Source organism: Lynx canadensis, chromosome C1 (genome assembly GCF_007474595.2).
Source record: "Lynx canadensis isolate LIC74 chromosome C1, mLynCan4.pri.v2, whole genome shotgun sequence".
Classification (NCBI taxonomy): Eukaryota; Metazoa; Chordata; class Mammalia; order Carnivora; family Felidae; genus Lynx; species Lynx canadensis.
In genome coordinates, this window is record NC_044310.1 from 45,430,674 (window position 1) to 45,458,175 (window position 27,502).

Consider the following 27,502-nt stretch of genomic DNA (forward strand, 5'->3'; position numbering starts at 1 on the left):
ACACCTTCCTTTAGCAAGAGCAGCTGGCAAGGTAGCTATCTGTGCAGCTGCCATAGCATTCTCTGGAAGGGCTCCAAAGCTACTTTTCAAAGATCAGATAAACTACGTCTAATCCACACTTTGTATACTACACATGCTATAAATCCAGGTAGCACTCTTTGACACACTTACTGGTTCTGAAGTTTGCCAATTATCTCCGACAGATAACGGTTTCCAAACAAAAAGTTTCTAGGGGGGCAGGGCAGAGGTAGAGGTCAGTGTGGAATAGGCTGCTGTCTGCCAGGGCATCTTCCAGTCCTGGGACAACCTCTGAGATAGGGATGACTGCCCCCATTTTACAGATGAGGAAACTGAGTTTCAGAGAGGTTACAATCCTTTCCTTGGGTTGTAAGCTAGCAAATGGTGGAACCACGATTTGAGCCCAGAACTGTCCCAAGACACATCCTTTTTCCATTGTGCCACATTGTTTTTTATAAAGGGTTAACACTTTGGGCAAGCGCTGGACTGGGGAACTTGTTAGGTCAATCTCTTCATCTCTCTTCTTATGCTGAAATCCTGGGACAGGACTCAGCCATCCAATACGATCAAGACTCCAAAGTAACTAAGCATTGTGTTAGGTGCAGTCTTTAATATTTTATGACCTCAGCAGATCTTAAAGACCATCTAGGGGTGCGTGGGTGGCTCAGTCGGTTAAGTGCCCAACTGTTGATTTCAGCTCAGGTCATGATATCAGTTTTGTGAGTTCAAGCCCTATCAGTGGGGTTCAGCGCTGTCAGTGTGGAGCCTGCTTGAGATTCTCCCTCTTACTCTGCCCCTCCCCTGCTCTCACTCTCTCTGCCTCTCTCGAAATATATAAATAAATAAACTTGAAGGGAAAAAAAAAAAGGCCATCTAATTCAACTGCCCCATTATTTAAGTGAGGAATATTAGACCAACAGAGTTCAGGGCTCTGTTTAAGACTGTTAACTAGTGCCACAGCTGGGATGACTTCAGATGAGGTGGACGTAGTGAGGGAGTGGGATGAGCAGAAACCAGCCATCAAAATGGATACGCTTTCCCACATGCAGAGGAAGGAGAGGGTGCTTTGAAGAGGGAAGATGTGATCAAAGGCCAGAAGGCAGCCATCTGTGGGGCGTGTCTAGGAAACAATGAGAGCAATATGACTGAATGTGGATGTCAAGGAGAATACCTGTGTATTCACAATAAGCCTGGTAGGAACTAGAAACTGTTAACAGTAGATGCCTCTGGGGATTAGAATTTTGAGGGATGATGGGTGAGAGGGTTATTTATTCCCTTTTAACATTATCGTATTTTTGGATTTTTTTTTCTTTTTTTACTGTAAGAATATTTCACTGTGCTCTGGTATGCTGTGTTAAGGTTTAAAAGGCTTTGTAGATTACTGATACATGGGGTCAGTACCTGATCTGCAAAACGACCAAATCCATAGCGTGCAGGGATGCTTTAAAATAAAGTACTTACTGGATTTAAACTTGAACCTGCACAAGGTAAGCGTTTTATTTCCTCTGGGTTTTACCCATTTTCCAAGACGGTTAACTTTTCTGAGCCTAGTTTTCCCACCCATAAAATAGGGGTGGGCAGGGGAAACCCTTGGTGCTTGTGCCCAATGCCTTCTGCATTCTAAGACTTTTCTAAAGGATGGTCATCAGTACAGGTCAGGGCTGAGAAAGAAGAACCACTCTGCTGGTGTAATGCCTTATTTGACAACGGTGCCTAACAGCCTTCTCCTGATTTGCCATCCAAACAACTGTGATATTACTACCCTCGGTCTCCCCAGACCAATTCTGCTACCCCCGTACAATGTCCGTGTTGAACTTCTAGATTCGTATCTGCCCAGTGTCTGCTCCAGAAGACTCATGGGCAGGGACCACATCCAATTCATCATTAGATCCCAACACCTAGCACTTTACCTGGTACATTAAAGATACTCAAGGAGGGGCGCCTGGGTGGCTTGGTCGGTTAGGCGTCCGACTTCGGTTCAGGTCATGATCTCACAGTCCGTGAGTTCGAGCCCCACATCGGGCTTTGTGCTGACAGCTCAGAGCCTGGAGCCTGTTTCAGATTCTGTGTCTCCCTCTCTCTGCCCCTCCCCCATTCATGCTCTGTCTCTCTCTGTCTCAAAATAAATAAACGTTAAAAAAAAAAAAAAAAGATGCTCAAGGAATATCTGTTGAAATGACACACCATGACCATTTATTCTAGGGCTTTTAATGATAAAGCTGATTAATATTAATAATGCTAATAATTAACGACACAGTACCAAACATAGTTCATGCTGGATTAAAATTATAGCAAGACAGATTGCATATTAACAGTCTTTGAGGCAACAGTCATAGAGAAGGAAAGTTACCTGGCCAACGTGATCCAGTAAAATTAGAAGGTTAGAACAGAAGCCCAGATTTAGATTTCTTTTTCCCAGTTTGGATGTCTTTCCTCCACAGAAGGCCTCCACTCTCTCTCCATGTAGAATCCTACCTTCAGACAGGACCAGATGAGAAAAATCTCTCATTCTAAAAATAGCCCTGGCTTTTGGGGCACTTGGGTGGCTCGGCTGGTTAAGCGTCCGACTTTTGATTTTGGCTCAGGTAATGATCTCAGGGTTGTGAGATCGAGCCCTGCATTGGGCTCTGTGATGACAGCGTGGAGCCAGCTTGGGATTCTCTCTCTCTCTCTCTCTCTCTCTCTCTCTGCCCCTCCCCTGCTTACTTGCTCATGCTCTCTAAAAAACAAAAAATATTTTTTAAAAAAGTAAAGAAATAGTTTAAAAATAGCCCTAGCTTTTAAGGTAAGTTAAACACTTTTTTTCAAAACAGAAGCTGTCGTGGTTAGTACAAATTCAGTCTGTTGACCACAAAACACTGTATGAATGTGAAACTGAACTCAAAATATCTAGCGGCATTTAATTTTGTTACATACTCTAAATTTTCTCAAGTTCATTAGTACTTTATGATGGGCTGTTACAAGTCTAGGAAGCAAAGGGGTTTTTTTTGTTTTTTTTTCCCATTTCATCACACTGACTGGCAGGAAGTATGTAGTAAGCATACAGTGTTTAGCATTATAATTATACTTAATAATAATGTAGCTATTTATAGAAAGAAGAGATAGTGTGCCAGCGGCTACCTTAGGATTGTGCAAAATGTTACTTTTCTTTTTTGCTTCTTGTCTCTACTTTCTAACATAACTTTTTGCTGACATTTTCTTTAATACAATTTCTTGAGCACCTATTATATTGCAGGAAGTCATAATCTATTAAGATGTAACTATACAAAAGTGAAAATAAACCAAACGCTCCACCTGAGAAAGATCAACACAAAGTGCTATGAGGGCCCGAAGAAGGTCTAATTCTGCCCAGAGGAAATAGAGTAAGGCTTCACAGATATTGCACTTGAACTGAATATGGGGAGGTACGTAGCATACAGTGAACAAAGAGAAAGCATGACAGTGGGGAAGCCAGTGAACAGTCATAGAAGGGAGATGCCTGGGGCCAAGGGCATGGAGAAGGGGAGGAGAGGGGGAATGGGAAGCAAGGGAATGAGGAACACAAACAGTTCGCTGGGGCCTCACTCCGAAGGGTCTCAAATACGTTTAAAAGTTTATTTTGTAGGGGCACCTGGGTGGCTCAGTCGGTTAAGCGTCCAACTCTTGATTTTGGCTCAGATCACAATCTCACAGCTTCATGGGTTTGGGCCCTGCATAGGGCTCCGCGCTGGTGTTGGGAGAGTTAGGATTCTCACTCTCTCCCTCTCTCTGCCCCTCCCCTACTCATACTGTCTCTCTCTCAAAACAAGTTTTAAAAACCTAAAAAAAATAAAATAAAAGGTTACTTTGCTGTCAATAAGAGGTCGTAAAAGTCCTGGTCTGAAGAGAAAGGCCTATGCAATCTGAATTGCTGTTTTAGGACACACTCCTTTATTCTTTTTTTCTTTTGTAATTTTTTTTTATTTATTTTTGAGACAGAGAGAGACAGAGCACGAGCAGGGGAGGGGCAGAGAGAGGGAGACACAGAATCCGAAGCAGGCTCCAGGCTCTGAGCTGTCTGCACAGAGCCCAACATGAGGTTCGAACTCACGAACTGTGACATCATGACCTGAGCCAAAGTCGGAAGCTCAACCGACTGAGCCACCCAGGCGCCCCAAGAAACACTCCTTTATTCTTAATGCATATGGAGGGGAGACACTATCACCTTAGAAATAAAACCTCTGAAGAAATGTTTTCAGCCACAAGTATGTGATAGCATGCATCTAAAATGAGATAGAAACAGGGACAATGGAGAAGAGAGCAAACTCAGAAGATAATATATATACATACATATATATGTATATATATACATACACATATACATATACATATATATATATATGTGTGTATATACATATACATATATATATATGAATACACACACACATATATATCCATTGCATAATACATACATGATTTTATAGCCTAAGGCATTTCCTGTATATTTGTGACACCATACCCTGTGGTCTCAATAGCTCTAACAGGTCAGCAGAAAATGAATTGTCACCCCCACCGTATCATTTCTAAAGTAGTACTGATTTGCCAGGGGACCCCCAACCAATACAGCAAAGCAGGGAAGACAGCCCAGGATCAGCAAGGAGCTGCTTCCTAGACTCCACATTTTAAGTTTTTCATTTAATCATCCACCCAAGACACCTGGCTGTGTTTTCTAGGTCAACTGATTGTGTACCTATCTTCTCATCTTCTCACCTGCCCCTTAAGGGCAGGATCCACCTCTCCAGATTCTTTGTCTCTCTCAGCCTTTGTATGTATCTCAATAAACACTGAAGGATAGATAAGATAGACCGGGAGTCCCAGGAATGTTCTCATCTGTAGTTTTCCGACAACAGAGAATGGTCAATAGCCAAGAATGCACTTTCTCACTGGTTTTTTTTTTTTGTGGGTATTTCCCATTCATCACTGGTCCACAGGGGAGGAACAGCCCTTGCTATGACTCCTATGATCCCAAGTGCCTCTTGCCAGCTGCTTTGCTGCTCTGCATGCTAAGTGTGAAGGATCTGTACAAAGTGGGTCTGCTCTAAGTCCTATTTAACTTTTCCATGGGTCTGTGTTTGTCAAAGCTTCATGCCAACTCTGTCAGAAAAAGAAATGCCACAAAACTTCTTTTAGGAAAAGGAGAAAAAGACCTACTTTATACACTTGCTCTCATGCTAATCATACCACCATTCAAAACCAGATGAATAGGAAACCTACAATAGCCTGGGAAATACACAGAGCCTGTAACCAAAGTGTAGGCTACTTCCCTCAAAATGTTGCATTTCCCCGGGGTCTTTTTAACTCTTTTGGGCAAGACTGATAAGCAGCAACGACAGAATCTGAAGTCCCCGATCTCTACACAGAAAAGTCCATCCATTTCTGTATGAAATTGGCAAACTATTCTCCTGCCAGGCCCCTGCCCTTCTTTAATGCTCTACGGAGCTGGAGCTAAGAATCTCCTGCGTATTTTCAATAAAAACGGATGCGTGGCATGAGTGACCAGCTCAAAACAGATCCCAGAAAAGCACTTCCCCTGGAATCTTAGTAAACGATCTTTGCTAGTGATTAACTAGTTGAATTATTAATACGTTGTGTCACTACTCACCAGAAAGAGTTGAGACAGGCATTGCTAACTAAGTTCAGAGAAAACTAAAATGAACTCCAACCTGCTCCTTCACAGAGTTATTGTGAAATTCAAGTCAGTTAATAATGCCTGTAAAGCCCCTTGCATTACAGCCTGCCAGATAAGTCTCCAGCAAAATGCATGCCCTTCCCCCTTCCAGCCTGAAGGTTTTGAGTCTAATCTCCACCCTCCAGGAATCTGCAAAGCAACAGGCAAAACTAAAAGGCTCTAAATCCCAAATCACACTTGAACACTTTAGAAGGCCTGATCATTTCATTCTAAAACTTTCTGGCTTGCTTGCTTTCTTCATAAGCTTATTATTGAAAATAGAAGCCAGTGCAATTTCCAATGCTAGTCTTCACTCTTGGAGGAAAGAGCGAAGGTGTTGATTGCTTCTTATCCCCAGGCACTCAACCATTTTCCTATCGCAGGATCCCCAGCAAGCCACTCAACCTCTCCAAAGGGCAACTGCTTCGTCTTTAAAAATCAGTTATGGCAGTATCTCCCCCTTCGGCATTACACAATTTGATGAGATACACATCATGCGTGACTATACCAGAAGGGCTCAAAAAATGTTCGTTTCCTAGTCTTTTTCCAATTGACATTTGGAGAAAAATATTCTGAATGTGGGGGTATTTGTGTTTTGTTTTGTTAGCTTTCAGGGTTTAGGTAGCCAGAGATCTATCTAGAATGAGAGAAATTAATTGGGGCAAAACAAAATATTTACGTTCAAATTCTCAGATGCATTTGATGGAACTGTTCAGTGAAAGAGATTATTAATTAATAATAACTGGATTTCACCACCCAGATGAGCGGGACTGCAGATACCAAATTTAAGGCAAAATGTTGATTAAAGGTTTTTCAATCATCAGTGGCCCTAGGAAAATTGAACCAAAGGAAAAAAAAAAAATCAAGATGGCTTATTTTCCCATGGGATTGAAAGGCCAGTAGTTTGAATGTTTTGACCCAAGAAGCATATTTTAATTTTCCAGCCAGCCCCTGGAAATCATGCATTCACCCAATGCCTATGATACAGATCTTCCAAAGCAATCGTTTACCAGGTAAAGAGTGGAGACCATCCCTCCTGCCTACTTATTGGAGTCATTCTCTCCAAAGAGATTTAAGTGAGAAGCCCATCAAACAAAAGACTCGGCTAAGTTGGTAACATCCTTGGCAATATTTTAAAAATCCTAGCCTGCTGAAAGTAAGTGCAGCTGTTCAAAAGACAACACTATATATTTCATCAAAATGTCCATCAAGGCCAAGATGACAGCCAAGACCAATGCAATGATGAGAACTAATACATCAGGTCATTCTTCCCTAGAAACCAAAGGAGGCCAAATTGACCAAATCAGCTACTGTGGGCAAGTGTCTAATGAAATCCACTGCGCGGCTGACAAGCATGTCTGCAACTTCCTGTTGGTGGTCACCAACTCCACAAAAATGTGGGTCATCTGTGGGGAAGAGGCTATTGGGAGAAGTTCTATTCACCGCATCTAATGGAGGTACTGCACCCACAGCCACTAACCAGAAACGCGCAATTTCTCCATGGGACCCAAAGGTTACATCACACCACAAGCACAGCACATCAAGCCCATGGAACGGAAAGGTCACTAACACAACAACCCATTACTGTTGCCTGATGCAGGTGACAAAGGCTTGGTTCCAGCCCCTCTTCCATTTGGGCCGCCTTCCCATGACCTGGTGGTTTCCTCTGCTCTAGATTCACAGAGCGGCTTCTCCATCCAGGAATGCTCAACCTTTTCACCACCAAAGATACCTGCCACTTCCTTCTTGACCCTCTGTGACCTCTGGAAGATGTCCTTATTTACCAAGTAAACTGTATTTTACATCATTTCTCCGCTTTTGTAAAACAAAGCATAGACAGTGCCAATCCCATCTCCGAATGAGCAGAGATAACCAGCAGGACCAGAGTGAGTGGACAAGTGTTCTTACACATTCAAGTGACAGCACAGAACACCAATGCTTTGACTCGTCTAGGCAGAGGCTGATGGTCTGAGTTAGTCCAGTCTAACTGACTGTGGGTAAATGAATGTGCAGTACATGTTAGCTATTTTTGAAGTACAGAAAATAGCATAAGATGCCCCATAATTGCCCCAGTGGAGCTTTACAGGCCCAGAGAACCCAGGGTGAGAATCACAAATATAACTCATGTTGGACAATTCATCATGTGTCACCAATGTGAAGGCCAGCACGGACTAGTACGGACAAAGGGGGCTTCAGAAGCACCTGGAGAACAAAAGCAGTAAAGCCTGGTCTTATGGGACAGACTGCTTAGCTCTGACCCCAACACTGACACTCACTTGCCCCATAATCTTTAAGAAGTTATTTTTTAACCTCTCTGAACCTCAGTCCTATAAAATGGAGATATCGGTAATAAGGACTCCACAGGTTCATTGGGAGGATTAAATAAGAGAATGAGGGCACACTGCTTAACCCAGTGAGAGGGACAGAGCTAGTACTTGATAAATGTCAGCAATTAACATTATTTTGGCAGGCCTGAGTCCCAGGCCAGCCCCAACACACATGAGCTGTGTGAACTTGGCCAAATCATTTCCCCTCTCCGAGTTGTAAAACCAAGTCATTGACATCTACCTTATTCTGTTATTGTAGAGATCAAGCGAGACAGCAACTAATGTTCCTATTAATAAAGGTGAGTGTTGGGGCGCCTGGGTGGCTCAGTCTTAAGTATGCGACTTTTGGTTTCGGCTCAGATCATGATCTCATGGTTTGGGAGTTGGAGCCCCACATCAGGTTCCATACTGACAGCGTGGAACCTGCTTGGGATTCTCTCTCCCTCTCTCTCTCTCTCTGCCCCTCCCCCCTCGCTCTGTCTCTCTCTCTCTCTCTCTCTAAGATAAATAAACTTTAAAAAATAAACAAAGGTGAGTCTCTTCCTCACCCTTTTGTAATATCTGTGGTTTTTCATGCCCTTACCGTTTCATTTGTAGTACAACTTACAGCATGATACTTAAACTAATTCGTAAAGATTTGTGCTCGGGTCTTACGCTCTTTACCATCTCCGGCACCCAGCACAAGTCCAAAAGACAGGTGGTAATTCTCATTTCTGACATGATCATTATGTACACAGCCACACAACTGGGGACAGGGGGGAGAGTGAAGGAACAACCTTAGCAGACACGACAGCTCTATTCCATAGCCTTAAAAAGACTGTAAGATCTCAGGAATACTCAGGTCTTAATATTAACATTTGCACTTTTAACTGTTTTCAAGAGGCTCTGAAGATCCAAGTCTTGTTTTCATGTTGCCAAGGCAGGAATCTGCCTGTAACATCTTGGTTTGTGGAAATAGGTTACTCAGCGGGTGAGCGGTCTAGCTGACCACCCGGCATCTTTTTCCTCAGTCCGCTTTATTGTTCTCTGCCCACTCATCTTAAACCCAGGGACAGTAGTAAACTGATTAGAAACTTTGCTTCTTTGTGGAAAATGGCCCTGAGAACAAAGGGACACTATAGTGGTTTCATGAATATGTTAATTCCAAAGGTCTTTGGTAAAACTTTTGTGTTTTCTCCTTACATATTTTAATTAATCTGAAGAAATTTTCCTTAATTTTTTTAATTTTTTTTTTTTTTAATTTATTTTTGAGGGAGAGAGAGAGAGAGAGAGAGAAACAGAATGCGAGAGGGGTAGGGGCAGAGAGAGACGGAGACACAGAATCCGAAGCAGGCTCTAGGCTTCGAGCTGTCAGCACAGAGCCTGACGCGGGGCTCGAACCCGTAAAGTGCGAGATCACGACCTGAGCTGAAGTCGGATGCTTAACCAACTGAGCCACCCAGGCGGCCCCGATCTTAAGATATTTCTAAAATGGTACAGCCGTTGTGGAAAAGAGTTTGGCAGTTTCCTCAAGAAGTTAAACACGGAGTTACCATGGGGTCCAGCAATTCCACTCCTAAGTATACATGCCCAAGAGAATTGAAAACATAGCCACACACAAAGTCTGTACAACGAATGTTCAGAGCAGCATTATTCGTAATAGCCAGGAAGTGCAAATAACCCAGAGGTCTTACTGACTGATAAATGTGGTATGGCCATACAATGGAATATTATTTGGCAACAAAAGTAAATGAAGTATTGATACATGCTGAACAAACACGCTGTTCATATGTGATACAATATGGATGAACCCTAAAAATATTATCTTGAGTGAAAGAGGCCATTCACAAAGACCACATAGACGATTCCACTTACATGAAACGTCCAGAAGAGGTGAATGCGTTAGACACAAAGAGTTGATAAGTCCTTGGCGTGGGATGGCAGGACCAGGAGGGTAAATGGAGAGTGACTGCTGACAGGTACGGGTTTCTTTTTACAGGATGAAAATGTTCTAAAAATTGAATGTGGTGACAGTTGCCCAAGTCCGTAGGATATACAGAAAGCCAGTGAACTGTACATTTTAAATGGGTGAATTATACAGTACCTGAATTACACCTCAACAACGCTGTTTTAAAGACAGCATTACAATCCAAGAAAAATTGTTTCTCTAAACCAGGAGGATATCCAATGGCCCGTTTATTTTCAGGGGCATTTGAGAAACTAAAAGTTCCGGGAGGCAGGGGTGCAGAGATAACTCACAAGTTCACTTGTCTAGTAAGGTTATGAACATGAAGCGTTTTAGTAGTCCTACAAGATGGGTTTCATTGAGTCTTATATAAGCACTGCCTTGAAAGTGTGGAGGGAGGGAATAATAGCACCACTGTTCGGAGGTTCCCACCAAGGAGATCAGGAACTAGCTGTCTGTCTGTCTATCTAGCTTTCTTTCTTTCTTTCTTTCTACCTACCTACCTACCTGTCTGTCTATCTAATCTTTCTTTCTTTCTTTCTTTCTTTCTTTCTGTCTGTCTGTCTGTCTGTCTATCTATCTATCTATCTATCTATCTATCTATCTAATTTTTCTCCCTCCCTCCCTTTCTTTCTATTTATTTATTTTGGGAGTGTGTGCCACTGGGGGAGGGGCAGAGAGAGAATCCCAAGCAAGCTCTGTGCTATCCGCACAATCAGAGTAGATGAATCCTCTCTTAAAAATGGTTCATGAATATGTTAATTCCAAACGTTGTCTATAAAACCTTTTTTTCCTGACATATTTCAACTAATGTTATGCTATTTCTAAAACATGCTGCAGCCGCCATGGAAAAACAATTTGGCAGTTCCCCAAAAAGTTAAACATGGAGTTACCATATGACCCAGCAATTCCACGCCTAGGTATATATGGTGTTTGGTTTCTATATGACATTTTCCATAATAAAAAGGAAAACGAAAACAAAAATAAAATTTCATTTGCTCGGCTGGTCCTCCAAAATAAAGTTCAAGTTCCTCGGCTGCCTGCCTTTCACAGCCCCCCCTTTATAATCTGGCTCCAAGCTATCTCTCTAGCCTCATCCACAACATTCTCCCTCCCACACACAATACAAACACACAATGCTGTGCTTACACCCCAGCCTCGCATACGCACCCTTCCCGGATGTATGTTCCTGTTTCCACGGCTCAGCACCTGCTGGTCCCTTTGCTGGATCGCCGTCTCCTCTTTCCCGGCATGTAAGCCAGGATTTCTCTTGCATGACCCAGCTCCAGTCGCTCAGGCAAACTTCCCCACTCTTCACTTTTCTGCTAGAGCCCCTCCTCTATCACTCCACATCAGCGACACTTAGTGTGCACAAGTATGCAAGTCTGTTTCTCACTCCCCAGCCTGAGGAATTCTTAAAGGTCAAGACACCCCGAGGGACCCAGCATATAGTAGGTGTTCAAGGAACATCCGTGGAAGACAAGACCCCTACTCGAAAGACAGGTACCAACCTAGACTTAATTAAACAGGCTCTCTAGAAATTATACCGACTGATACCACAAACTAATTTGGACGCCAGATATAAAGAAACCATCAATGAGAACGGCTTCCTTCGTGTCAATATAATTATGTGCATTATGTGCTTTGGGGGTACATAAACAGGAACCAAAGCATACTGCTTATTATGACAAGGCGCTTATACTGATTTGCATTTCTCTGCAAAACTCTCGAGGGATATAATTTTGTTAATTTGTGACAAACCTCAAAAACACACTTACCACCAATATTCTGATTGCAACATATACTTTCAAGGAACACAGAGATCAACAAGTTCCTTTCAAAAGTTTCCAACTGGATCTCATGTGTGTTGTTTGGTTTGCTTTTAAATTGGGGGGACTTTAATGCACATTCTAATTTATAAATCTGGATCTAAAGGAAGGAGAGTTCCACAAGGATGTTGGAGAACCTGACCCAGCTTTCTTTTGAATGTTGGCACCGGTAATTAGTGCGTGACCCTGAGGAAATTATTTAATCTGAGAGCCTCTGTTTCCTCCTCAGTCACATGAGAATATTTTCTACCTCAAGAAGCTTTTAAAAAGCAAAAACTTCGCAAACTTGGTTTTCTTTTTCTTCCCTCCTGATACAGCGTTTGAAAAAGTGGGCGCCTGTTCAAACTCCAATCAGTCAGCAGTGATCTTTGATAATGAGCACTTTCCAGAACAAGTGCTGGTTTGAAGAAAAATGGTATCGAAAAGCTGCCTTGTCCTTCAAATTTGCCTCATGTGTCTCTGGCCTCACTCAACTACTACCTGCCGATTTAGATTACAAGTTAACCCATTTGCCTTGTTCTTCCCTTGACACCAGCAAGGGAAAAAAGAGAAGTTCTGGAGAACTGGACCTCACGAACGACACTGATTTCAAACTCACAGCCACACAACACAGGAAAAATGGCATAAAAGGCAAGACACTGGTTGGAGGCCCTGCTCCTCCATGATGGCCAGGTGATCACCACCCAGTTCAGGCCTCAGGCTCCTCTTATCAGATCAAGGGCCCAGATGAGGACACAGTGACAAGGAAGACAGCAGCCGCCACCACCTGCTGAGCGTCCCGCACCAGGCATTATGCCTGGCAGAGTCTCACAACCCTACAACACACGTACCATCCCACCGACAAAGGAGAAAACGGAGGCCTCGCACACATGCAGTGACTTTCCTTTTTTTTTATAATTTTTTTTTTAACGTTTATTCATTTTTGAGAGACAGAGCATGAGCCGGCAAGGGGCAGAGAGAGGGAGAGGCAGAATCTGAAACAGGCTCCAGGCTCTGAGCTGTCAGCACAGAGCCCGACGCGGGGCTCGAACCCACGGACTGTGAGATCGTGACCTGAGCCGAAGTCGGACACTCAACCGACTGAGCCACCCAGGTGCCCCTCAGTGACTTTCCTGAGAGTACAAAGCCAGTACTAGCAGGCAAGCTCTCATCTGTCTGACTCTAAAGCCTGTGCCTCCCTCTCCGACCTCACGACCAAGAGCCCTGTGTTTCTGACTGAAATTAAAAAAAAAAAAAGACCTTGATATTGTTGATCATCATGCCTCTAAGCCCCTTCCAAATTCTAAAGATTCCATGAATCTAAGGCAGTGGAGAACTGTTCCTACAGAAAGGCTCATTCAACACACTCTGAGCTGTTTTGCCATTAATTATGTACAGCTAGCTCTTCACTGCCCAACATGATCCTTCAGGTTTCTATTTATGTCCGAGGCACCTGGGTGGCTCAGTCGGTTAAGCGTCCAACTTCCGCTCAGGTCATGATCTCGCAGTTCGTGAGTTCGAGCCCCGAGTCGGGCTCTGCTGACAGCTCAGAGCCTGGAGCCTGCTTTGGATTGTATGTCTCCCTCTCTCTCTCTGTTCCTCCCCCACTTCCTCTCTCTCTCTCTCTCTCTCAAAAATAAACAAACATAAAAATTAAAAAAAAAAAAAAAGACTCCTACGTATGTCCTATATTGGGTCCCGTAGAACATACAGTACATATCCGGACTCAATAAAACTGAAATGAATGAAATAGAATGAACTAGAAAAAAGCAAGTCTTCGCTGCATTAACTGCATTGAAAAGTGGGCAGCGAGACAGATGGGAGCGGACAAGAGCTCTGGAAAACTGCATGACTAATGACCGCTAGGCGCCATGTTTCCTCATCTGAGCTGCAGTTTCCTCATCTAGGAAAGGAATCTGGTATCGACCCCACACGGTCGGCCTACATAATCAATCTGATAATTAGCAGTGCTGGTCCCCCACTTCCTCAAGAAATACAGAGTGCCCTGGACGACAGGCATTTTGAAAACTGTCAATCATGGCTGTTCTTTTGAGTCAGATTTTTCCCTGGGCTGGCATGGCAGAAGACACAAATAAGAGGTGACCCTGAGACATACCATTTGTCCAAACTCCCTCCCACCTTTCCTAAGGTGTGTTTGTCTTTCTCTCCAGATGATGCGGCCGTGTCCCTTGCCAAGGGGAAGAAAGCAGCCATCAGACATTACTGAGGTTCCTGTATTGTGACTTTCCCACAGGGGATCAGAAAACCTGCCCCTGCTTTTCTTCCGCTAATGGAAAACATTTGTGTTCCCTCTGCCTGGCTTTTTCTTAGGATTCTCTTCCCACTTTTTCCCCCTAGCATATTTTTCAGGCAATTCTGCTGCCAAAAAATGCAAGGATTTCATAGCACCACTGGGGAGTAAGAACACTAGGAAAGAAAGGGAAACACTACTATTACCAGGAGTAATAATAGCAACACAATACCTGGTAGTGATAGAGTGCTTTTTAACTTCCCAAAGTGCTTTCAGATTCATGACCTCATCCGAGTTTCACCGGACAAGGGGGTCACTAGGTTTCTTGCTTATTTTCCAGATGAGGAAAGTGAAGCCTGGAAAGGTTAAACAATTTTTGCCCAAGTCACACGCAGATCTGAGTGAATCCAAAGCTGGTATTGTTTCTACAATACTTTGCCAGGCTAACTTTGATCCAACGAAGGCTCTATTCAAGAACCTCATTTATTCATTTCGCTTGTCACTCATACACAAACTTCAAGATCTCAAAAGAAAATATTTACAAAGTTAACACCTCATGTTTCCAAAGTGGTCACTGGGCTGGCAACTTCCACTGAGCAGAACTCAGTTTACAACCCGGAAATAAAGAAAAAATCCCGGCCTCTCGGCAATCAGAAGACATCACGCCTAGTCCCTGCACTAAAAATCACAGACCTTCAGGCCCGCACGCAGAGGTAGTTTTTCCTTTTGAAAGCTTTTTTTTTTTAAACGTTTTTATTTATTTTTGAGACAGAGAGAGACAGAGCATGAACGGGGGAGGGTCACAGAGAGAGGGAGACACAGAATCTGAAACAGGCTCCAGGCTCTGAGCTGTCAGCACAGAGCCTGACGTGGGGCTCGAACTCACGGACTGTGAGATCATGACCTGAGCTGAAGTCCGACACTCAACCGACCAAGCCACCCAGGCGCCCCTCCTTTTGAAAGAATTCTAACAAGCTTCATGATCTTTGCTGAAAGACAGGTGTGCTGGCCACCAACGAAAAAACTACAGACGACCTAACAACGTGAAAACTGGCAGAACAATCGGTCCGGGGACAAAAGGCCCAGCACATAACCAATTGCCCTGAAGACACAGCTGTTGAACAACATAGTTAATATCCGACTGGCTTGATGAGAATCACCAGAAGCTTTTATAAAAAACAGGACCCCAGGTCCTGGCCCAAAGCCTGCCGAATCTGAATCTCCTGAGAAGGAGCCTGAGAATCTCCATTTCACATCAGATGGGTTTCCTTACTAGGTGAGTTTGTGACATACTGATACAGTAGGCATCCCCCAAATAAGTCATTACCCCTCATATAATGTGCGCTGGTTGAACTGACACACTGGGTAGGGTGTCTGCATAAATATAACTGCCCACACAGGGAAGAGGTCCTCGACTACAATCTCATTAGCATCATGCTGTGACCAACTGGGCTTGCCAGCCCAAACAACTGCACAGGAAGGGGAAAGAAAAAATCCAAAATTGACAGGAAATCAAAGGGGCTAAAAGTGGAAAAGGCCACCAACTCTGGCTTTAACAGCCTCCCACAAAGACAGCTAAACCCCCCTGGTGTCTTGGGAAGAAAGAGCTAAGGGAAAACAAAAACAGCACAAAAAGACCTTGGCCGTTCGGACAATTAGGGAAACCGAGGTTTTCAACCATTCTGGAAAAGTCATCATGGCTTACCTATGAAATGGAGGTTCCCTTCTTTTTTTTTTTTTATTTTTTTTTTAACGTTTATTTATTTTTGAGACAGAGAGAGACAGAGCGTGAATGGGGGAGGGGCAGAGAGAGATGGAGACACAGAATCGGAAGCAGGCTCCAGGCTCTGAGCCATCAGCCCAGAGCCCCAACGCGGGGCTCGAACTCACGGACGCCGAGATCGTGACCTGAGCCGAAGCCGGACGCTTCACCAACTGAGCCACCCAGGCGCCCCTGGAGGTTCCCTTCTTTATTTCAACCCACGCAGGATGCCTGGCTGGACAGTTCACCAGTGGATTAATGAAAACCTGTCTCTACATTCTGTGGTTCACATGGTAGATTAAGCTATCAAAACGTATTGAGTTATTAAAAACACATAGTGACTACAATAAAAGAGCAATAAAAAAAGGGAAAAGTCACCTGTTGTGATGGTATGCTTGTGACTACAGCCGACTCTTGAACAACACAGATTTGAACTGCATGGGTCCACTTACAGAGATTTTTTTTTTTAATTTTTTTAACGTTTTATTTTATTTTTGAGACAGAGAGAGACAGAGCATGAACGGGGGAGGGTGAAAGAGAGAGGAAGACACAGAATCCGAAACAGGCTCCAGGCTCTGAGCAGTCAGCACAGAGCCCGACGCGGGGCTCGAACTCACAAACAGTGAGATCGTGACCTGAGCCGAAGTCGGACGCTCAACCGACTGAGCCACCCAGGCGCCCCCAGAGACTTTTTTTAATACAGTACAGTACTACAAATGTATCTTTTCTTTCTTAAGATTTTCCTAATAACATTTCCTTTTCTCTAGCTCACTTTATCGTAAGAACCCAGTATATAATACCTATAACGTACAAAATACGTGGTAATTGATGTTCATGTTTACCAGTAAGGCTTCCGGTCAACAGAAGGCCCTTAAAGTTTTGGGGAAGTCAAAAGTCATACGCATTGCTCAAGGGTCAGCTGTACTATACATTTCAGGAGGCAGGTTAAGGGACACATCTGGCCAAGGAAAAATCTAGCTAGTTTCTCAGCATATTGGGTTAACTTTAGTAATGGTGCTTACTTTTCCTTCCAGAAAGAATACCAATATTACCTTATGGTCAGCATTCATTCTTTGGTAAAAAAAGATGACACTTCAGTTGATGGTAAATGGTCCAACAGAAGGAACAACTGGGTTTCTACATCGCAGTATCTACCAGCACAGAATCATAAAACTGTTAGTGCTGCAAGAGATCTGAGAAGATGATCTAGTCCCTTCCTTTTGTTGTGATAATGACAAAACCCAGGCCCAGGGAAGTCAAGTGACTTTCTCCACAGTTACATAGTGACCTAGTGGCAGTGTGAGGCCAGAACCCCTATTTCTAGGCTCATCACTGTTGTGACTCACTGAGATAATGGACAATGAAGAGTTAAGCAGAGTGCACCCATGAGGGTAGATATTCCACAAATGTGTCACTCCTCTCTACTAGAAATCCGTCACAGAATGTTGCAAGGCAGCTTTACACATTAGAGATAATCCCGCCCAACAAGTCATTTTACTACTGGGGGGGGAGGGGGGAAACCCTGAGATCCACAGAAAACCAACTTGTCCACAACCACACAACTGGATGGTAGCTTGGGCACCCTGGAACTGGAAGCTTTCTGGCTCCAAGTCTCCTGCTCTCTTCACTACACCACACTGCCTCTCTTCCACAGTTAAAAGTGGGTAGCTTAATAATAACACAAGAGGGTGTTATGTAGCCCATATATGGAACCAGTTCTAGGATTTTACCTCCACTGTTTAAGTGAAAATCAAGAAACATCCAAGAACATTCTGGAATCACTAAATTACCCAGCATAGTTGCTGAGTGTCCAGATTCCATATTTTTACCCGTTTGAGCTTCTTTCTCTTTGCTTCGTGATACTACACCCATCGACTGCATTTCCTGGCGGGGAAGGGCACAGGAGTCCAGCCTTCCAGGCTAAATCTGACCAAGCACCTGCTTCTTCAAACACCTCCCACCCCCTACCCTAAGTTCAACTTACCTACCTTCGGGTATCAAAAGCCAAATGAGGACAGTTGGGTTTTTTGTTTGGTTGTTTTTTTGTTTTTTTTTTTTTTGAACAAACAACTTTCTCTAAAGAGAGCTCAGGGTACACTGTTGTTGAGCAGTTGGCTCAAGAATTCTGCTCAGTTTTAGGGTCCACTTTCTCAGCTACAGTTTAGCGTCCCGATGAATGGGAATCATCCGTCTTCAACTTACTGGGCAAACGTGACATTCTCTTATTTGAAGTGAAGCTTTCTGGTCTTCACCATACTATTCTTACTGAGTATTTCATGGTCTCATCTACTTATTATTCTGAGACACAATGTATAAAGACAACCACAAAACCTTCATCCAGGGCTTAGGTATAAATCCCTTGCATTTGCCCAAGTCTTAAGAGAGGACAAAAAACTTTCACATCCAGTATTTCTTCTGATCCTTGCAGCAACGTAACGAAGTGGCCAGGCTGACCACTGTTTTGCAGATTAGCTAACTGCGCTCGAAGGATGAAGGGCCTTGAACAAAGCCCACGCATAAAAAGCTGGACCTGTCTTGGGGCGCCTGGGTGGCGCAGTCGGTTAAACGTCCGACTTCAGCCAGGTCACGATCTCGCAGCCCGTGAGTTCGAGCCCCCGCGTCAGGCTCTGGGCTGATGGCTCAGAGCCTGGAGCCTGTTTCCGATTCTGTGTCTCCCTCTCTCTCTGCCCCTCCCCCGTTCATGCTCTGTCTCTCTCTGTCCCAAAAATAAATAAACGTTGAAAAAAAAAAAATTTTTAAAAAAAAGCTGGACCTGTCTCAAACTGCCTAGACCTCAAAGTGCATGTGTTGGAAGGAGGCACTCAGTAAATACCTGGGATGAGGGACAGGAAAGAGGGAAAGCAGGGGCATAGAAGCTCCGCATGGATTTACCAAATCTCTGCCTTTTGCTACAGCCACGGACTGCTGGTGTTCCTTCTTTGGAACTGCAGTTGCACAGAGTAAAAAGGTGCCCTCAAAAATCTGTGAACTACTTAGACTCACAACCAGCCCCAAATCAAAACAATGCTATGGGGCCACAAAACCGTATCACTAATTAGAAGAGTTCAATCATGTTTATCCATTTGCTTTGGTGCAAATGGGTAACTGGGAAATGTACAGAGGGAGGACTTTGTGCGAACGGTTTCGGAATTTTCTGGTAAGAATCTGAGTTTGAGGGGCGCCTGGATGGCTCAGTCAGTTAAGCATCTGACTCTTCATTTCAGCTCAGGTCATGATGGATCTCAAAGTCCACTGAGATCGAGCCCCACGCAGCGCTCTGCACTAAGTGTGGAGTCTCCTTGGGATTCTCTCTCTCTCTCTCTCTCTCTCTCTCTCTCTCTCTCTCCTCTCTGTCTCTCCCTCGCTCACACACACTCTCTCTCAAAGTAAATAAATAAACATTTTTTTTAAAAACCTGAGCTTGAGGGGCGCCTGGGTGGCTCAGTCGGTGAAGCGTCCAACTTCGGCTCAGGTCATGATCTCGTGGTTCATGAGTTTGAGCCCCACATCGGCCTCTGTGCTGACAGCTCAGAGCCTGAAGCCTGCTTCAGATTCTGTGTCTCCCTCTCTCTCTGCCCCTCCCCCGTTCATGCTCTGTCTCTCTCTGTCTCAAAAATAAAAATAAACGTTAAAAAAAAAATTAAAAAAATAAAAACCTGAGCTTGAAAAGGAGACTGACTCCAGTCCTGCTCACTGAGAATTAGTCCTCAACCCATATGGACTTCAGTGTGAACCTCAGTCCTTCCCTTCTCTGACACGCTGGTTTTCTCACCTAGGAAATGGAGGTGATCTCTCCACAAAGGTTACAGCAAAGAGGAGATACATTTATATTAAGAAGAGGTGAACAGGGCTTAGAAGGACAGTGGATGCTCCTTCTTGCCTGGGAAGGTCCTCTGCCACTCTCATGTCCCCTGCTACACCAGAACCCATGCACAAAACACAGGAGGCAGTACATGTTACATAATTGAAAGGAAAACAAAACCAATTTCGGAAAGACTACCACACAAAGATTCTTAACTGTGTTTACAAAAGCAATTAGTTGGCAAAGACAGCTCCTCAATGGGAGGTAAACTCCCTTTGGTGTCCTCAGACACCAGATTCTTCTGGCCTTCAAGCCAAGAGTGGACTTTTGTTTTGTTTTGTTTTTTTCACTAAGAATTTAGCGTTCCAAGAAGGTATGAGAAACGAGTTCAACCACTAGCATATTTCCACTCACATAACACTTATGTAGCACATCAGCTTTTATTTTTTCCAGATACAAGGAGATGAAGCTTGCTATGTATTCCTGTGAGAGAATAAACAGAAAACTATGCTTCTCTTTTTAATATATTAGTGCCCTGTAATCCAGACCATATGATCAATAAACTATATAAAAATTAAATCATACTGACAGTCTGAGGCAAAAAGTGAACCAAGTAGAAACAATGTTTTAGGACCGTTGTGTAGGGGATATTAAAATCACATGCTGGTTATTAACTTTCTTTTGGAAGTCAAAGAGTTCTCCTGCATAGGTTTCTCAAGTGCTTACCTTATGGCTTTTCCTATTAATTAAAGGTGTTAGGCATTAAGTTGGTGATGATGTATTTTGGTCTATGCATAGGGGAGACGCTGATAATAAGTCACTTTGAAAAGGACTTTGTTGACATGGTTTTAATGGCACGGCATATACCCTTAAAATAGACAGCTACATGCCTCATAATAAAATGCAGGGTCCGGCTATCACCTTTTTGAGGTAAACAAAATCATTTATTCAACCAGACCAGCAGTGAGTCAACATAATAGCAAAGTAGAGAATATTAGCTTGCGGGAGGGGGGTGGGGGGGGGGGAACACAGGGAGAGTTGGGGCAGATGACCTAAAATGCACAATCGTACACATCACTCGCACCTTCCACGCACAACAGTGTCCCTGGCTAAACCATAGCCGATAGTTGGGTCTTCTTGCAAATTCCTTCACACTTCTTTTCCCTTTACTGAGAATGCATCGTCTCTTGGGGACGGCCTTCTGAAATCAGCAGAGTGGAAGGGGGGAGGAGAACAATGAAACTGTTCAAAGGCTGTCAGGCATGTTCTACCTTTGTTTTCCTAATCACAAACTGGGAGGCAGGAGGGTACGAGGCACAGACCGTCTGGGAAGAGTTTACCTTACCGCCAACAACACGCACCAGTAAACACTGGGAAGCCCCAGACAAGTTTACAGCAAACAGCTTCAATGTGTTTAGTGTTTTCCTTGTACTCCCCCAGGACCAGGGAGGACCTTTTAAAAATTCAATAGCTTGGCAGCAGACTTGAAATACTAATCTTCCCACTGTGCAGGATAATAAGCCCGCGGCCCTCAGGAAGGTAGGCCCCCCAGTGACAATTCCTTTACATAGCATCTTAACGTTCAATTTCTAGCAAGAGGTGCCAAGGGGATTTGTGCCTCTCTTCCCATCCACAGAGCACAGTTTTATGGACAGCTGTCTCTCTGGGCCCAAAGGGGACCATTCTTATGTTTTCATAACCCTAAGGGTCCCATCTTTCTTTGACTCCCAAACTTACTACGGACAGTCAAGCCAAGGACAGACGAACGTCGGTAAGGACCTCGCTGCAGAAAGAGTCAGCAAACACAAAGAGAAGCGTACCTCCAGCCCACCAAGTCTCTGGTTTGCACAATGTGCACGGACAAATCCATTTCAAAGGGGACTTAAGTCTCCGTGCAGGAGTTCTATTTTAAGGGAACTGAACTGGGAACACAGATGTTTCTTCAGTTAGCAGAGTTGGCAGAACAGCTCCTGGACCAAATCCGAGTTCTTAATGCAGGAAGGGGCCTTAGGAGAGCATCTAATTCAACCCACTCACTCCACTGACGAGGAAACTGAGGCCAATGAGGCAGTGGGGTGGCACACCCAGCAAGTGGCAGTGTTCTGATGACAAGTCCTGCGCGCTTTCCATTACGCCATGAAGCGCTTTAAAAAAAAAAAAAAAATTCTACTCTGACTTCAACCTTGGAACTCCTGTAGATTCATGTCAATAGCTTTCTCCTGCCTCCTACCAAGTTCATAAATCCTCCTCGCTCCCCGCTCCATTCTTTAACGCCCACCGCTCTTCCGGCGGGGGCATCCAACTAGCGGGGAAAACAGCAAAGGACCACCGCCTCAACTTTCTGGGACTGCCGTTAACCGTGGTGCCACAACATGAACTCGATCCTGGCTTGCCTGCCCTGTGCCTCGGTCTTCCTAATCGGTGAAACGGGGTTCCTTACCCATCCCGCACCGAGTCAGGGCGAGGGCTGGTTGAAGCCAGGGCCGCGACACCGCCCACCCCTGGCACACAGTAGGCGCCCAACAAGTTGCAGCGGAACGGGCGCCCGCATCAAGGCCCCGGGGCGCACCTTCCTGCCCCCCCGGGGGGCGCGCGGGGAAAGGCCAGCCCGAGAGCCGCCGGGCCGCGGCGGCGCGAGCGGAAGGGTTGGGTGTTTACACACATTCAGCGAGGAGGCAGCGCGGCTGCAGGCAGGGGCCCGGCGCCCCCGGAGATCCATTTTACTCGGACGCGGGGCCACGGGCTCGGCGCGGGCTCCGGGTCACGGTTCCGCCCACGGCCCTGCGTAAGGAGGCCGACCCCGCACCTTCCGCGGGACCCTGCCTGCGCCCCCAGCCGGAGGCGGCTTGTAAGGGGCCGCGGGCTCCGGTGGCACGGGGAGCCTGAGCGCGCCCCCACGCCTGCTTCCAGGCCGGGAAGCCGGCGGCCCGGGGAAGGGCGGGCGCCGGGGCTCGGGCGGCGCGAGGGCTCCGGGACAGGGCTGGGGTGGGGTGGGGGTGGGGGGCCGGGGCTGACGGCGCGGGGCCGAGCTCACCCATGAAGAGGCAGAAGAGGTCGAGGCAGATGAGCAGCGCCCGCTTGCTGCCGCCCTTCCTCGGGTTGTTGTTGAGCGCCGGGCTGCCGCCGTTCTTGCTCTCCGGGGCGATCGCCTTGTCGTACTTGTAGTTTTGCATGGCGCTGGCTGCGGCGCGAGCCTCCGGCCCCGCGAAGACGCCCGGCGGCGGCGGCGGCGGCGGCGGCCACACACCCGCGCGCCCGGCCCGCCTCCCGGCCGCGGCTGCTCGGGGACGCGGAGGGTCGGCCCCCGCTGGCGGCGCGGCGGCGACGGTGCAGCCCGCCGCGCGCTTCCCGCTGCAGCCCGGGCTGTGTTCGGCTCCCCGCTGCTCCTCCGCGCTCCTCTCTCAGCCCCCAGCGGTGCGAGAGTCCGGGGGGACGAGAGCCAGATGCCGAGCAGAAACTTCTGCAGAGAGCTGTGCTGCCCGGGGCGCGCGGGGCTGGCGCGTGTCCGGCTGCGCGAGCGGGCGAGTGGGCAGCGCGGGCGCTCGGCCACCTTCCTCGGCTGCTGCTTCCTTAATGAATGGGAGCTGCTCCGAGCCCGGCCGGAGCGCCTGCCCCGACTCCCAACTTCTCCTCCCTCCTCTTCCTCCGCCTCCTCCTGCTGCCGTAGCGGCTGCTGTTGTGGTCGCCTGTGTTTGTTTCTGCACTTTATTGCACGAGGTCCTTTTAAAAAGAGAAGGCGGGGGGGGGGGGGGGTCCTTACTTGGCTCCGAAGAGATCCCGAAAGCACAGCCCCTTCCTTAAACTGCCTAAGACGTAGGATAATTAAGGCCACATTTTCCCCCACCCCCTTCAAAAAAAAAAAAAAAAATCCTAAAAGGAAAAGTTAACTCTCAAACCAGAGAATCCGGGAGCCCCTAGCGTTCAGAAACACCAAGTTGTCACAAAAGGAAAACGATATAAATAAAAAAACATTGTCTTGCTGGCCCTTGGGTCGGCCAAAAGTTGAGGCTGTATGCATTCGTTTCTCCTCCCTTACAGATTCGGGGCTTTCAAGGATTTATTTCGGTTTGAATCGTATTAATCGTGAAAATGCTCAGGGAAAAACGCCCGGCACTGGATTCTGAGCTAGATTCTGAAGATAGGAACTTGAGACACGACTTTGGAGCCAGAGCCTGTAGATTTGAATCGCGGCTGTGGCTCTGTGCCTCAGTTTCCCCATATGTAAATGCATGTGTTAACTGTTTCTCCCAAATACAGTAACTGTAAAGATTGAATTAGTTAATCCATGTAAGCATCTAGAACGGTGTCCGGTACAAAGAAATGCTACGTAAGAGTTAGCCATGACCTTTATTCCAGTTTCTGGGGATGAAGGCGTCCCAAGCCATCAAGCCACTCTGCAATATCTGTAATATTATTTTACATTATTTTATATGAGTTCATCCTTCTTCCAGGTAGAATACTATATCAACATTTACGGGGCAAGAGCCTTCCCCTATATCTTCTATAGCGCTTGGCAGAGAACTGGGCACACGGTGGACGATAAATGGACACTTTTTCCAGCTGTCTTTTTTGTGCATCAAGAAAGAGTTGTAGCTTGCTGATACATTTACACTGACTTGTTGTGGGGTTCAGTGACACCTGTATCCAGCCATCGTCAACCACTTGTCCTTTCCAGAACAGTCCTTTGACACCATTCTCTTGCCCTCCTACTCCCTCTGCTTATGACACACATCTATCCTTTCTCTAGCTAGCAAAAGGCTTCTGTTGCTCTAGAGTCCTCTGAAATGTCACCTCTCTGAGCCCTTTCTTGACCCTTGGGCAGAATTGACTTCACTTTCAACCTTTGTTTAGAACACTGTCGTGGCACTCATCACCGTCTGGTTTGGCCTTGTAGTTAGGAAAAATCAGTTGCACAGCATCTGTACCGTCCCCAGCACAGGGTTTGGTATCTGCTGAATTAAGGTGAAGTCCAGCCTGGAAGACAAGTCGGGCTGGCAAAGAAAGGTAAAATCTATGTCTTCTGGAATCTCCAAGACAGCTTTGGAGCACTCTCAATTCAAACAGCAACAAGTAAAAGCCAGGATAGCTAAGAGAACAGATTCCTTCCGTAGCTTTTCAGTGACACCCACCTCTTGAAATGTTAAAATGGCAGAAACAATACAATGTGATTATTGACGTTCTGAAAGGAATTCGGGGATTCTGGAGTCTTTCCCTTGCCCACTCAACCCTCTTTGTAATGATAATCACCCTTGAAGTTCTAAGTCACCAACCCCTGTCTTTGGAATTTCGATCTGCAAGTAAGTCCAAGTCTTGTTGAAACCTTGGACCCCTCCTATCTTCCCCCCTCCTTGGGCACCTGTGCCACTCAGATGGCTCCTTGTATTCTACTCTGTTCTATCATTAGAATTTTAGAGTTACCTCATTTTCCATTTCCTGTATGCTTTTCCTTATCTGCGAAATGACTTTTATTAAGAATAAACATATTTAAGAATAAACATTGTAAAAGCCAGCCTTTTACTGTAGCTAAATGGTATTACAACTCTTCAATCTTGTCGGTTCCTAAAGTAATTGGGTGAGATTGTTAACTTTAGCTGGCACTAGACTGAATACTAAGAACCTAACATTCAAGTTCTCCAGGTTGAATTCAGCTGCTTGCTAAGAAGGCAAAAAAATCTGTTGTTCCAAGAGCAGATAAGAGGGAAAATGAATGGATGTTGAAGTAAGTTTTATATTTCCATTCACAGGGCTCTGCAGGTTATCTTTTGTTCATAACAAAAAGATCATAGCGCTGATTGAAGCCTGTAGTTGTATGCAAACAAGTATTGTATTTGAATTACTCTTCCAGGGAACAGAATGGTAGAGATACTCATTAAAATTGACTTGAACAAATCACAAGTACAGTGTCAATATCATTCTTTACATAATAGGAAATCAAACCACCTAACCAGATACGTGAACGTGAAGGCATCTTTGCTTTAAACTCCAAAATTGAGCAATCTAACTAGCAAGTTAAATGCAGTGGAACAGACTTCATAGTTTAGAATGGTGTCATTTCAAAGTAATTAAGTCATTAAAATTCCTGGTAAACATAGCTTACCAAAACTCACTCCTGAAAATGGCATCCACTTCACTAAACTAGTCTGTATAAGAAGTATAGCATCAGCAGGGATAAATGCCTTTTTTAAGATTAATTTATTATGTGTGACAACCATAGCACATCATATTCTTAAATAACTGATACCTCCCAAGAGATTTAAATGGCTTTCATTTCTAAGATCTCCTGTTACCTCATTATTTTATTTCTCTTTCTCTTTAACCCCTAACATTTAATAATTAATCTTTTTTGTTTTGTTTTGTTTTGTTTTTTGAAAAGGCATGAACTGGTTCTGGAAATATTTAGAGGAAAGCTAACTGAGTGCCTTTACATGAGAGTGTGTAGTCCAAAGGTCAAAGCAAGCCATTGAAATTCACTTAAGGAGACAGATAAGTTTTGGTTATGAAGTACCCCATTTATCCAGTTTCTTTAAAACTGGTACATTCCACCTCTGGATTATACTATACAAAAATTGCTAGATTGCTTTTTTGTAAGTGCTGGATTTGGAATCATGAGTGTTGCTACAGGAGTGAGTAGAGGCCGCCACAGTAATGGGCCTAGGAAAAGACAGGAAGGAGGTGCCTAGGTGGCTCAGGCAGTTAAAGGGCCAACTCTTGACTTTGGACTCGGGTCATGACCTCCCTGGTATGTGGGATCAAGCCCCGCATGGGCTCTGTGCTGACAGTGGAGCCTGCTTGGGATTCTCACTCTTCTCTCTCTCTGCCCCTCCCCTATTTTCTCTCTCTCTGCTTCTCAAAATAAGGAAATAAACTTAAAAAGAAAAGGCAGGAAGGAACAGGGGATTTGAGGTCTGAACATCTTGGATCTGCTGTTTGACCTGAGGCAAACTGAGCAACTTCTCTGAATCTCAGTTTTCTCAACTTTTCATTTCAATCTCAATTTAATTTCAATTTTTCCCTGGTTTTGAGGACTAAAACATTAAAAATGAAAGAACACATTTTGAGAATACTCAATACAAAATAGGCAGTTGATAAATGTTTAGTTGAATGTTAGTATTTTAAGCGAACACTTTATTTCTACAATACACCTAATTTAAACACACATATTCAAAAAGTGTTTATCAACTACTAACTCTGAATATATACCATTTAGTTTGAGTTTATCCTTCCCTAAATGCAATGATACCTTAGGCTTCTCTATTCCTGTCTTTTTTTTCTAAATGTGCGATCTCCTGAGATTTCTCCTCCTCCCCGCCCTGAGGGGGTGCGCAGTTCCTAGAGGTACTGCATTCCCAGGTCCGTGTGGAGTAGACTGAGCAAGCTCCAAAAATCCATTTACTAGATTGTCTTCAGATAAAGGACATATCAGATATTAACCTGATAAGAACAGATACTACACTTGATCTTAGCTCAAAGGCCGAGAAGTGATGCACAATTTCCTGAGATTTCTGAAGTAAATCAAACATGCTTATTTTTAAAAGCCTATTTAGTTACATGTTGTTTTCTTCAGGATTCCTTGTGAAACTCAAGAAAAGCCATTTGCTTAAACTAACAATCTTGTACAAGTGAGAGTACTCGCACTGTAAATGCACTTTCACATCTATTACCTCATTTTATCCTTACAAGTCACTGAAGTAGGTGGGGTTGCTTTCATCAGCCCATTTTATAGATGAGAAAACTGAGGCAAGCCCATTTAACTGGCTAGAACTGGTTTTCCCCGTAGGTAAAATGGAAATGATTCTAACATTAGCTCATGCAGTATAAAATAGAGCCCTTTACAGTTTATAAATGTATTTACATTCACTGATCTCATTTCAAGTAGGTAAGGCAGACATTATTATCTTTGTTT

At 44.8% G+C, this 27,502-nt stretch overlaps 1 protein-coding gene and 1 pseudogene across 1 annotated transcript in view; both read right to left on the minus strand.

Annotated features, from left to right (window-relative positions):
- Nucleotides 1-22,815, minus strand: part of PLPP3 (phospholipid phosphatase 3) — an 86,312-nt gene extending 63,497 nt beyond the window's left edge. Inside the window, 1 exon segment of the mRNA XM_030325012.1 lies at nucleotides 22,634-22,815. Coding sequence (XP_030180872.1) covers nucleotides 22,634-22,772 — 139 coding nt within the window. The 5' untranslated portion in view covers nucleotides 22,773-22,815.
- A 4,097-nt stretch (nucleotides 22,816-26,912) lies between these two features.
- Nucleotides 26,913-27,082, minus strand: LOC115522691 (annotated as a pseudogene).
- Between the last annotated feature and the right edge of the window lie 420 nt (nucleotides 27,083-27,502).